Here is a 13407-nt window from a genome sequence, read left to right on the forward strand (position 1 = left end):
TTAACTAGTTAACAATTTTTTTAAAAGAACTTAACGTTTTTTTTTTGTTTGTTTTTCTTACATTTTTGAAGAGTATAAAAATACCAGAAGCTATTTAATACACCTACATTTAATTGCATTAATCCTTTTTTTCTGTTCCTGAAATATAATGATATTAAAGGGGTTGCTGTTATGAGTTAGAAATAATGATTGCCTTGAGTAGCTGACAAAGCTCTGTTCTTTATGTTGGTACAGGTCAACAGTACTTATGTACCCCCTGCTGATAAGTGTGTGCAGTATACCTGTGAGAAGATCAATGGACAGCTTGTCACAAAGGAAACCAAGACCACCTGTCCTCCCTTTAATCCCTTGGACTGTGAACCCGTAAGTTCATTAAATCTCTATCCACGCCTACTGCTTCAACACATACTGCCAATGTCTAACACACAATTTGAAATATGTGTTTCTCCTCTAGGGCACTCAATCAACTGATGCCAGTGGATGCTGCCAAACCTGTTAGTTATTTAAATAAGAATTCATTCATTCATGCATTTTAAGCACAGAAAGTGTACAAGAGGACAAACCCATGTGTCATGTGTTCCAGGTAAGGTCCAGAGTGTCTGTGAGGTCCAGAGTAAGCAGTCAGTCATTGAGGTGAACAGCTGCAAGAGCACACAACCGGTCAACATCACATCCTGTGCTGGACACTGTGGAAGTTCATCTGTGTAAGTCTGCCGGCACTGTAATAAAACCGCTTAGTTTTGACTGTATTTTGAACTGCAGTTGTCTCAGGTAGAATTCAGTTTTCTAACGTAAGAAAAAATTCTCAAGTTGGCTGTTAGCAATGGCTCCTTCACTCCACTTTGCCTGCTAAAGTTCAGGATTCAGGAGTTTTATGATATACGGACTGATACTCACCGGAGCCCTTAGAGATGTTGCCAATGTTTGGAGAAAGAAGGGAGAGGTGTATAACCCAAAGAACAATATTCCCACAATGAATGGGAGCATAGTGCTGTGGAGATGCAGCCTGAACAGGGACCCTAGTCACAGTGGAAGGAATTATGAAGAAAGCATTAATATAAGAAGATTTTGAAAGAATCCCTCAAACAGTCAGCGGCAAAACTAGGTCTGGGTCACTGTTTTGTCTTTTGTCACGACAGCAACCCGACATATTCTTTGCTTCTGGTGAAGAATTACCTCCAGAAGGCTAAATATTATTGGTTGTCCGACACAGAGTCTTGACTTGCTCCCATAGAAAATCTGTAGGGGAATCTAAAGACCAGGGTCCATCTGGAATAGCTTGGAAAAATGGTCTGGGATTCCTCAGGAAATGTTCCCGCAACTTGCTGAAAACGACACTAAACCACTGTAAGCTGTTATCCAGTCAAATGAATACACAATTTAGTACTAGCATCAGGGGACCTAATAATTTTGACTTTGGTATGTTTTGAGTTTAAATTAAAATTTACTAAAACATAAGCTTCCTAAATTAAACTTTGATTAGAAATGCGGTTAGAAATCTATTGCCGCTTTTGTTTTCAAATGTACACCCTCAGAGGATAAGAGCTGTCATCTGTGTGTGTTTGTGCAGGTATTCCGCAGCAGCCAACACCATGATACATCAATGTGAGTGTTGCCAGGAGGCAAGCACTCGTCAGATGCAGGTGGAGTTAACCTGCAGCGATGGATCCAAACTCCAGCACACCTACACCCAGGTGCAGACGTGCAGCTGCAGCAAAGCAGAATGTGCGGCGGGAACAACGTCCAATCCACAGCACCGCAGGAGACGCTGATTAGTTACTTGATGCTTTTATGCTAGACCAGGCGGAACCTTAGGTATTCTTCATTTTGTCAGCTTTTACTATTTATAGCCAAACATGTTCTCTTTTTCAGTGTCAAACCACTTTGATATAAACTTTCTTCAGCTTTTTTGGTGATGATCCTTATTAAAATATTTCTGCAATACAAATGACTGCATGAGCATTCTTTTAAGGGAATCATGTACGTGAAAGAACATACACACAAACTGGAGAACAGTGCAGCCTGTATATTCCGAGTGAATAGCAAAACATTTTTTGTTTCACAAATACTTTAATGACAGTATGACATTTTGAAGGGCATAACCTCACAGAAAGGCTTTCCATTCTCACAACAAATTGATACCAGTGGAGTTAACATTGCTCCAAAAATAATCTGTACGACTTGTTATTGTCTTCTGACTTCACACTTTGCAGTTGCCAGAGTGTCAATAACTTTTAAAATCTTAAAATCAAATTTAAGACCAAAGTGCCTCGACTTAAAAATTCACTTGACGAATTTTTAAAATCTCTACAGCAACAGTTTTGAAGAGACAAACATCCAGCCTGCTTAAATGAGAACTTTGGCAGACAGTGCTTTAACAACAAAACTTCACAACCTGGAAGACAACAGAAAGCTTTAGGTACTACAACACATGCAAACACAGCTGCTGGAAAACACTATGTGCTCGTAGTGATAGAAGCTGCTGTCTGATATAGTCAACATGAAGCACAAACAAGCTCCACAAATTTGTCCTCTTCTTCATGTGTACATGTTTGATCCTAATGATGGCCCTGCAATAAGGAGATGGGGGGCATTTCATCTCAAGTCTAGTCACTTAGGCCTCACAGCTCGAGGGGCAAAAAGTATTTCTAAGAACAGCTGTTGATGTTTAGCTAATCAAAAGTGAATGGAAGTGAACGGAACTCTAGAGACAACATCCTGCCAAGCATCTGAGCATCTCCATTTTCACACTGCATCTTAAAACTTCCCAGTTCATTTGAAAAGTGACTCCAAAGGGTGTTACATTACTGAATAGAGTCTTCATATCCTTACTCACAGCCTGAAAGGGAGCTACATCAAAACAATGCAAAGGAATTTTGCTATCATTGTGAAAGATGACTCAGAGCAGAGGGCTGAGGTGTAGAGTAAGAATATTTCCTTCTAAACAGATTTCTTCTAATTTAGTTACTCATCCTCAAATCTCTTGTCACATGCATATTTCTATATAACTGAATAGAGCTGTAGTTCCCTGCAAGTTACTACAGACTGGCGCAAAGCATACTATTGAGGAAAGGATCAACATAAATGGAAGATGAACTCGCTACAGCTCAAACAGTGCACTAAAGAATAGGATCAGTGTATGAATACATATGAATAGCATGACGACAGTAAAATAGTATGACACTGAAACAATTAAGAAACACAAAATTATGTAAGCTAATAAGACTTACTGCCAACCCAACATGTAGTTTGAATCTCTACTCTTATACAACCCTTTATGATCATGCCATGGCTTGCATATTTGACCAAATTGATATGCCATGATTTTTAAGACAAAAAAAAATACTAAAATCAAAGGGAGTTGATCATCCAGTGGGAGTTGAGCTGTGTGGAGGCAGAGACAGTCCATACTGTGTACTGGTTGGCTGACAAGGAGTCAGTAAGGGGAGACGGACATAAATCTGTGAGCTGGTGGCGGTGGGAGCTCAGACATGGCTACAGGGTGAGGGTAGGTCACACTGTGGGAGGACTGTGGATGTTTGTAAAAGGGTGGGCAGCCTCTCTGTGAGTAAAGGCTAATTTTTAGATCTGTGTGCATGCAGATGTGTATGTTGGCATGTCCACTCCCAGTGTGGTCTGCAGTTAGAGCTCCTCGGCCATCTGAAGCAGCGAGTTAATGGCAGCGTCTTTGTTTCCCTGCTGTGCGTCCAGCACAGTGCGAACTACCTCCTTATCCAGGTTGGGAAACATGTCCTGCAACGCCTTCAGGTCCTCCTCACTGCACACTGGCCCCTGGCCCCCAATAGCTGGCATGGCTGTCGGCATTGCCATGGGTACCATGCCCTGGTTGTAGACTGCAGGCACCCCTAGTAACACAGGACATACTGCTAATGCAAAAGCCACACTGAAGATTTAATGTTTTTCTTTTTTGACAAGGCTTCTCCACAGCCACATAAAACATTCAACATTCTGAACAAAAGAGCTTCAACATATTGATGTGTATGTGTCTTACCTGCAATGGGCACATATCCCACTCCCTGTTGATATACAGAAGGCATTAGGACAACAGACTGAGTCATCATCCCTGCTGGTAAGGACTAGCACAAAAATACAGAAACAAGATTATTAGTTTCACTCCCTGTACTGAATGTATTTGATCACATGATATCAAATTCCCCTGTGACCAGAGGTGAGTTTCATTTCATTTTCCTCAGTCATGTCTCCTACATGGCATGCAAGTACAAACATAAAAACAGTGTTATGTATCTCCTAGCAAAGTCTGTGTGGCCCTTTTACACAGAAATGCATAACAAAGTGTGTATATTCTTTGAATTAAGCTACCGCTATTTTTAGTAGTGTTTGTATCAAACAGGGCTCCATGTCACAGTGTTGATCACCCTGTCTACATCTATTTGCCAGTCGCTTTGAGCTGCTGGATGCTAAGAAATTATGTCCTTTTTAGGCTCAGGTTTTTAAAAAATCTGATCAAATCAAGCTAAACAAAAATTAGACTTTGGCTTTAGACTGACACCTGGAGCGGATGTAAAAAAATTTTAAAAGTAATGCAAATTCTTTTTTTTTTTTAATCCACTCCAGGTGTTAAAAAAAGTAATGCAAATTAAAAATGCAACATTTCAAGTCACCTTTATGAAGACCTTTCATTAAATATGAAAATCTATTGTACGACAAAAACGACTTAGTTGATTTTATACAAAATAACATGAGTGACATAAAATGTCCATCCAAGTCGACCAAATCATTTCTAGCTGATGAACTCACAGTAACCTTCTGCTCATCTGTAAATGTACTCACAGCAAAAGACATCACCAGGTTGATCATGCCTTCTTTGTCGTCACCCTGCCTGCCACTAAGGCTGAACCACTCATCCACCACGTTGCCCTCCCTCAGGCCTTCAGGGATGGTGACATGAGTCCACGCTATCCTGTCATCCATCGAAAACGCTCTCTGGATATCAGCAAAAACACATTAAAAAAAACTTGAAGGTTTCTAGTTCACTATATACAGATTCACAAAAGTACAAATTTAAAAAAAAAAAAACTGATTTTTCATCATTACTTTTAGTTTAAGTCAACTTTTAACCCCCATAGCCCCAGTCCCAGGCTCATAATGCAGTGCTTGATTCACTACTGGGATCATTTTAATAGATAACAATAATCAAAAACCTTGTCATGCATCGCAGTTATGAGATGAGATAATGATGTTCACTTTGTGTGTTAGCAGTTGCGTTCTGGCTCATCTGTGTATTTAACCATGTTATGAGTTAAGTGTAATAAATACTGCGGAAGCATACATTTACAAGACATCACAACTGCAAAACTGAATTTTTTAAACACAGTAGTCATTGATTATCTGACAAACTAAGATAATCAATTAATTCCACAAGTTCATTACATTCAGAGAGCAACAGTGGTTTTGTCACTAGACTTGTTTAAAACGTGACAATTATCTGAGGTTACAAGTTAGTCAGAAAAAAGTAAAACTGTGACATTTGATTAAAAACATTTCAAATAGCATTATTATTAATAGATGTACATTGTGAGAAAGCACATTTGCAATTTCCCTTTAATGTTATAGAACTGGGGAAATCTGATGGCAATTAGAAATGTAGAGAAAGACTATTTAATTGATTAAAGAAAAGAATAATGTATGCATAAGTTCAAGTGACCTATAGCTGTTCTAAGGAAAAATTGTTTCTTTAACAATTAGCCAAATAATAAAAAAAGAACAATAATTAAAAAATTTCAAATCAGTGCCTATTTTTGTAATTTGCTGGAGGGAATAACAACACTGAATCCACAGGCATCTAATTACATGTTATTAATATTCTCTCTATATATATAAACAGTTTCCACACATGTACAGTAAAGGCTCGGTGATCTCTCACACCTTTCCCATCTTCTTACCTCATCAAAGATTTCCAGGTAGAAAGAGTCAACCCCAGGAGGCACTGTGCACTGAATCACTTTGTTCCAACGAGGGTTCTTGGCTCCGTTATGAGCAGTTGGTGTTTCGTAGACTGCATAGCCCAGTCTGACCCTGCAGTATGGATCCATTCGGGTCATGCCATAGTTTTTAGCCAGCTTGGCCTGTATAATGAAATTAGAAAGCTGGCTTCAGTTTGTTGACACATTCAAGCTGGGTGTTTCACAGTTCAGCTGGTCTATGTGCGAGATTCAATCAAAAAGTTTAGGATTTGCGTCTATAAAAAGCAAATACCGCAATTAATTAAAATTTGGTCACCAACCCCTTCAAAGTAGTCACCTTGTGTGACAATACGTCGTTGTCAGAGCTCCTGCCATGCCTTGAACACTTCCTGGAAGTCTGGCTCTGCAAGTGTGTCAAGGACCATCTGTGATGCACACCGGATCTCCTCCACTGTGTCAAAACAGTGACCCTTGCATTTGAATAAGAAGCCTCTGGAGGCCAAATCTACTGAGTTGGTCGAATGGGGAGCGATGTTTGCATTGAACTGACCAAAGAACTGGTGTGTTTTCAATAAGCTGTCAGCAGGTGTGTTTTTGTGATGAAGCACCCAAGTCAAGTTGTGTTGTGTCACTACAGTGCACAGCTTGTGTCTCGCTCAAAACTATTGCTATTGGAGGAAAAAAATCGACATGAATATGTTTTCAGTCTTCTCTAGTGGAACTAAAAGTGCATTTGTTTAATAGTTCATGAGTTAAAGAGGTGTGCTTAAGCTACTTTCACTGACAAACAGTCTTAGTTGTGTACGAAGTCAAACTAAGCTTTAGTCAGTCTTACCCTGCGTTTTGCTTTTTCCTTTCATAGTTACTGAACTAGACACAGATATTCAAGATGGCTGCCAGCTCAGTTCTGTTTGTCTGCTTGTCAGTGTGCACTGAATTATATCAATCTTTAGAACATTTTGGTTAGTTTACAACCTAAAGCAAATAGTCAGCCATAGAAGGTTTGCTTTTACAAACTACTGAGAAGAATATAAGTGGCTGTTTTATGGATTTTAAAGTCAACCTTATTTTCCATCTACATTAATTATGTTGCAAAAGCTGCTGGCAGTTCACGGATCCATTTGTATGCCGATGATACCATCTTATACTCAGATGGTCCTTCACACCACTCTTCAGCTCAGCCTTACTTCTACTGAGCAGCCCGTTCACAACCTCCACCTCCGCCTTAACGTCAGTAAAACCAAATGCACACATGCATATGCTCCCATGCTTCTTTCTTGTTTACTTTTGTTTTTTGTTAGGTTTCTATGTCTACTTGTGTCTGTAGCTTACATGTGAATTTGTTCCTGCTGGCGCCTCTTGGCCAGGTCATGTTTGCAAATGAGAACTGGTCCTCAAATATTTTTACCTGGTAACATAAAGGTCAAATAAATAAAATAAAATAACGTGGTTTGCACTGACTGTTCTCTCTCTCATACGAGTCAATACCTTAGAATAGTATGCAGCATTGACAGTCTAACCAAAGGAGAAGAATTCACAGTGCACAATTCTGTGAATGTTAAAGAAAGCAATAAGCATGCTCCCAGTGTGCTCCTGACCTGATACGCCTTCTTCCTGCTTAGAGACTGCAGCCTCTTCTACTGCAAAGATTGCTCTTTGACCTCTGGCTTGTAGCCTTAGATGCAACTCGACATAAAGGTTGAGTTGTTAACTTAGATCCTCCTAGACTTCGACCCAGTGCTACTTTTGTTGATTCATGGTAACACTGCAGATTCCTGATGTGGATCAATCTTTGTCATGCAGAGATCTGAGTCATGAGAGCTACAGTTCGTACTGGTAGCATGTGCATGACCATACCAAGCTCTGTTCGAGTACAACAGGGGTAATACCTAAACTTTTTGAGTGCAACTCATATTAAGGTGTAGTCACTTCTTGGTAGTGAACAGGATGACTTCAAATGTGCAATAAAGGGTTTACAATTTGGTATTACCATGCTATTATATGAAATCCAGCTTATCTGACACACTGTACATCTGAAAAGAGATTTTCCTATTTTTATATACTGTTTAATTATTATCTTTGTATAAATCTATGACCTCTTGTGTTTGTTGATTATACTGCTTTGAATCATACCACTTTGAAATGGCCTTGTAACCCTTTCCTTCACTGTGGGCATGCACAAGATGTTGGCATAGTTCCTCACTGAGCTTCTTCTTCTTGGACATGATGACCAGAAATTGAGAATGACCAGAAGACTTTTCCTCTCTTTATACTCTTCTGGAAAGATGCTATTTTTAATTTTTTTTTTTTTTTTAATCACTGTTTAACATTTGGTAAACACAAAAGGTATTTATTACTGTAACAACTTGAAATAACTACAGGACAAAGATTAACACATTTGGGACACTTTTGATGAGATATTGTCAGGGGTATGAATAATTCTGAACATGAGCAAAAAAAAAACACTTTTTGGCCATATCTATTATTATGCAAATCAAGTTTAGTCAACTCATGTGGATTTGTGCACAGCAACAAGTAGACAAAACCAACATAACAGCTTTTACTAATGAAGAATCTAAAAAAAAAAAAATGTTATTTTCCATGGGGTATGAATAATTTTGAGGACGACTGTATGTGTTGCTCCCAATCCTGCTGCATGCACCATCACTGATTAGAGTGGAAGCATAGTGTTCGGTGTACGGTCCACATATGCTACATCTTCAGTGTGGCCATGTGATGCATCTTGAGTTATTGTAAAAAGGTTTGTATCTAGGCAACCATGTGCACAATGAATTATGTGATCAGACAAGTTCAAAATAAATCTCTAGGGAAAATTTTGAATCAAATTATAGATCATGATTCTGAATCACAACAGTCACATGTTCTCCTGGCCACTCCTTCAGTCTGGTACAAGTATTCAAATGAAAACCAAATTTATGTCTCACGGTGAAGCTGGGCTGCATTTACCTGGACCACAGTAATGCTGAGTCGCCCTACAGTGCCCACTGAGCCTCCATACTGCAGCTGTCTGGCTGCCTGGGCATCCAGTTGTACCTGCTGCTGTTGCTGGGTTGGAGTGATTCGTAGGAAGTCCTGGGGAAGCTCCCCGATGTACACCTGCATACACACATACAAGAGAAAACACACACCTAAGACAGGTGGCCAGCAAAATCTGAGATACCTAACTAAACATATTTTATGAACTAACCTTTGTCATACTCTGTTAGGAGTAGTTTCAATTAAAAGTAAACATGTTTGCTGATTTTAAGAAAATTATCGAAAAAATCTGCTCAGATTTTATCTGTGTTCAAAAGTGTTTTTGCATCTTAATAGACTGGGTAAAGGGGTAAGGGGGAGACAGCTCTTTATAAAGGAATTTTAATAGCATGGATGGTGGACACCTGGGTGTAATGTTTTGAGATTGTGTCCTATAATTGGACACACAACTGGAAACACCACATATAGCTTGTGTTCTATTTTTATGTATGTTTTTTACATATATTTTCATGTATTCAAGTAGGTATAATCAAGAATAATAATAATAAAATTAAAAAAAACAACAACAAGTTAACAGAAAGTGACTCTATAAGTCTAAAACTACCCATTACAATAGTAAGGACAAAAATAGCTTTTCTGTATGAGCAACATCCACATGATCGATAGTATGTGGTAGCTTACAAAGGCTATCACATGTAAAATTCTTTAATATTGTATTTCAGACAAACAAAAGGGGATTGTGCTTGGAAAAAAAAAGAATGCGCGCTCAGTGAAGAAACTCACCCTACTATGCCCTCTACTGATAAGTTTAGTAGCGTAGCATATGATCCTCTTGTCTCCCACAGCCCACAACAGATAAGTCCAATAGACAGCACAAGCCAGCATATCACCGAGGATATCAAGTGGGCACCTCCCTTCATTGATGTTTTGTTAGGTTAAGCCTACGATGCCTTGGAGTTCTGGCCTCACAGATCCACTCCCCTCCATCCCAGCATCCACCGCTCACCATCTCCACTACGAGAACACTCCAACTAAACAACACAATCTATACAGTACTGTCACATTCAACAGACCCAGGCACCGTTAATGCGAGCTCCAGGTAGTGACAACATTGATACATTCTACCCCATTTTGGCCCTCAACTGACATTATTTCTCCTTATTCAGATCTACTGATTTGTGAGAACTGCTTCATCTGACATTTCCCTTACCGTCTTTTGCAGATCTTGTCCTTGCACTCCCAGTTCTCCCAGTAGTGAGATAGTTGAACATGCAACATAAACTCTACATCCTACTTTTACTCGACAAACCCTAACTTCTGCATAAGTTCGCTTATGCAACAGTAAGCGTATTCCTTTCATAGACCTCCTCTACTGAGTCCTCCCAGGGCACTGTCAGTTCTACAGTTTCCGCTGACTGATCAACCATAGCACTACATCAGGCCACAGGTTAGTGCAAAGTATCTCCTGTGGCACTACAAGTTTTCCCAAAAGTGTTCTATTGGGTTGAGGTCAGGAGTCTGTGCAGGCCATTCAGTTCCTCCACACCAAATTCGCTCATCCATGTGTTTATTGACCTGCTTTGGTGCACAGTCATGTTGGAACAGGAAGGGGCCATCCCTAAACTGTTCTCACAAAGTTGGGAGCATGAATTTGTCTAAAATGTCTTGGTATGCTGAAGCATTAAGAGTTCCTTTCATTGGAACTAAGCCCTGAAAAACAACCCCACACCATAAACCCCCCTACACCAAACTTTACACTTCCCACAATGCAGTCAGGCAAGTACCGTTCTCCTGGCAACCACCAAACCCAGACTCATCCGTTGGATGATCAGACAAAGAAGCATGATTCACCACTCTAGAAAACACATCTTAACTGCTCTAGAGTCCAGTGGTGGTGTGCTTTAGAGTACTGCATCCGATGCTTTGCATTGAACTTGGTGATGTAAGCCTTGGATGCAGCTGCTTGGCCTTGGAAACCCATTCCATGAAGCTCTCTACACTGTTCTTGAGCTTATCTGATGTTTAGATGTCTGTAGCTATTCACTCTGCAGAAAGTTAACGATTTTTGCGCACTGTACACCTCAGCATCCACTGACCATTTAATTTTCAACTTCACTCTCAGATATGATGGACATGAGTTTTTTGTTTGTTTGTTTGTTTTCTGACTATTATTGATGCTATGGCAATATTGTTAACTCTATATTCATGCCAATAAAGCACACTGGATTGTCATAATGTTTTCTCGGATATTAATAGATCACAGCACAGTGCAGCAGGCTGCAGTTGCTTATCTGGGCCACACCCAGGACCTAGTTTATGCTAAATGTTAATCTATTCATTATCATGAATCATTTAATCGACTACAAATATATTAATCAAAAACGCATTTTTCCCGTCCGACGTAGAAAGTAAAATAATAAAACATAAGACGAAGAGCATGTATGTCAGAAAATGTGTGGTAGATTAACTGTAGTACGTGGTTGTGCCACCAGATCCAGGAGCCTCTTACTGTTTAATGAACTAGAATTAAAGGTGTGATCGCTGACCGCCCGTTAGGGTCCATAAAACAAGTGCACCTTCCTGCTATCTAACTGCTATCTGTGAGTATGAGGCTCTACCCGTTTGTGCAACTAGGTACGACAGGAAATCAATAATACATTTTATAACAGTCAAACTCAGGGATGCAAACACATGTTTGGTGAAAAAAGAGAGAACCTTCCAAACTCAGAATAAAAAATGTCACAGTGCAATATAACCATGGACCAAAAGTCTGTGCTAGTGTCTAATTAAATAAATAGTAAATTCTATTCAATATACTTAGATCGATAATAGACAAATGTTAAATAAAGTTTTTATTTATTACTTAAAATGGTAACAGCTGCATAGTTGAGTTACAGATATTTAAATATACTGCCAGTTCTATAACATAATCAATGTCCAACAACATCGTCTTTGTTAAACAAACCTCAGATTTCCTAAGTAAAAGTAGATTACATGTATTACTTATCATTCTATGGGAATGGAGTCAGTTAAATTACTGTTTATTGAATATCTGCAGCATCAGACTGCAGCAGGATCCATATTCACTTTGATAAGCTTCTACTAGTTTGGCTTTGGTCTTTTGTTATTGCATTATTATGCATTATACATCACTTGGCGTATAATGACAGAACACTGTCACTATAATGGATCAGCGGAGCCAATAATGTCATGTTACTCATTTTTTTAAAAAGGGCTTGATACACTACGAAAAGACAGAAATGACTCTTCAAACTTGGCCCTGAGACGCAGTAACCACAGGCTCCTAAAGGCAAGTGACTGATGACCTGGAAAAGAAGTTAATTCTACTGGCAAAGCAGAAGAGAAAACAGTGGAGACATCAGAGCGCTTCCAGCATCAAGAAACAAGTTTAGGGCTACTGGTGAGGCCAATAAGAGATGTGGAGGTCTGTGTGGTAACTGGGTCAACATAAAGGGTAATAAGGAAGCCTGACCTGCAATCTCAACAAGTTTATAAGCACAGGGAGGTGCGAATCTTGCGCTTTGGGTTTGTGTGGTGGCCATTGGTACAGGAAACACCGCACGTCGCTGTTGATAGGTCCCTGGCTTAATCCGTGCATACGCAGCAGTTAGCTAGCTAGCATAAACTAAGGTTAGCTGGGTCATGACTAACCTCGATATTAGGCCGCTAATGACAGTGTAGAATAGATGATACGGTGAATGTTGTGGAAGTGGAAGTGTCTGTTATATGAAGACTAAAGTTAGCTAACTGTCAGATGATGATAAACAAACACGGAGCTGTTACCTGTCCCCTCTGAGTGCTGATGGTGGTCGCCATGTCGTATTTTCACGGTCTGGAAAAGAACACTGTCGAGTCTTGAATTTCCTTAAATCAAAGTGCCTTTCAGCAAAGTAAACAACGACAAATGATCGCGGCTTCTTCTTCCTCCTCTTCTTCTTTTTCCTTGATCGTCTTCTTCGACTGGTGTGTTTTACAGCAGATTAGACACAGAGAAGTTGTCTTTCTGCCCTCTGCAGGCCATTAGTAGAAATACATGAACAGGTTGTAGTTCAGTCCAGAGGGCTGTACTACCACTCCAACAATCCTTAAATCCAGACTTTGTGTCTCGCTAAACTAAAGCCCCAGTCAGAGTTAACAGGTATCATGAAGGTGATTATCAACTGTCTTTTTAACTTAGACTTTCTGCTTCAGACTCCGTGTCCGTCCACACAAACTGGAGTGTTTAATGCGTCATGTGACTCTCCTGCACAAGATGCACTGATGGTGTTCTGCTGCTTCAGTCAACAGGCTGTTTTCATGGAGAACAATGAGGAATATAAAATGTATGACAGTAAAAAGCTGCTGCTGGAAATGATGTAAGACAGGAATGCTGGTAGAAAACTGTTAAATGTAGCATGAAGTATTAATTTTACCAATCAGTGCAGCTGATTATTGATACCTGACA

At 39.6% G+C, this 13407-nt stretch overlaps 2 protein-coding genes across 2 annotated transcripts in view; one reads left to right on the forward strand and one right to left on the reverse strand.

The window, feature by feature from the left end:
* Positions 1 to 1948, forward strand: part of LOC111586423 (mucin-2-like) — a 53006-nt gene extending 51058 nt beyond the window's left edge. The window contains exons 47-50 of the mRNA XM_055018641.1: positions 235 to 363; positions 455 to 494; positions 584 to 704; positions 1571 to 1948. Coding sequence (XP_054874616.1) covers positions 235 to 363; positions 455 to 494; positions 584 to 704; positions 1571 to 1772 — 492 coding nt within the window. The 3' untranslated portion in view covers positions 1773 to 1948. The remainder of the gene's footprint in view (positions 1 to 234; positions 364 to 454; positions 495 to 583; positions 705 to 1570) is intronic.
* Positions 1949 to 2050: 102 nt separating this feature from the next.
* tollip (toll interacting protein) lies at positions 2051 to 12919 on the reverse strand. The gene is made up of 6 exons (XM_023296142.3): positions 12747 to 12919; positions 8913 to 9062; positions 5925 to 6107; positions 4813 to 4965; positions 4013 to 4097; positions 2051 to 3866 (listed from the first exon to the last, which is right to left on the reverse strand). Exons 1-6 carry the CDS (start codon positions 12777 to 12779, stop codon positions 3643 to 3645), a joined length of 828 nt encoding a protein of 275 aa, XP_023151910.1. The 5' UTR covers positions 12780 to 12919; the 3' UTR covers positions 2051 to 3642.
* Positions 12920 to 13407: the final 488 nt, after the last annotated feature.

This window comes from Amphiprion ocellaris, chromosome 1, assembly GCF_022539595.1.
Source record: "Amphiprion ocellaris isolate individual 3 ecotype Okinawa chromosome 1, ASM2253959v1, whole genome shotgun sequence".
Classification (NCBI taxonomy): Eukaryota; Metazoa; Chordata; class Actinopteri; family Pomacentridae; genus Amphiprion; species Amphiprion ocellaris.

What these genes read in the sequence shown, in the direction of transcription:
- tollip (XM_023296142.3), bottom strand. Translation starts at nt 12,779, where the DNA reads ATGGCGACCACCATCAGCACTCAGAGGGGACAG. An exon ending in TCAGCACTCAGAGGGGACAG is followed by an intron (nt 9,063 to 12,746) that starts GTAACAGCTCCG and finishes GTGTGTATGCAG; the next exon opens with GTGTACATCGGGGAGCTTCC. An exon ending in ACCTGGAAATCTTTGATGAG is followed by an intron (nt 4,966 to 5,924) that starts GTAAGAAGATGG and finishes GCTGATATCCAG; the next exon opens with AGAGCGTTTTCGATGGATGA.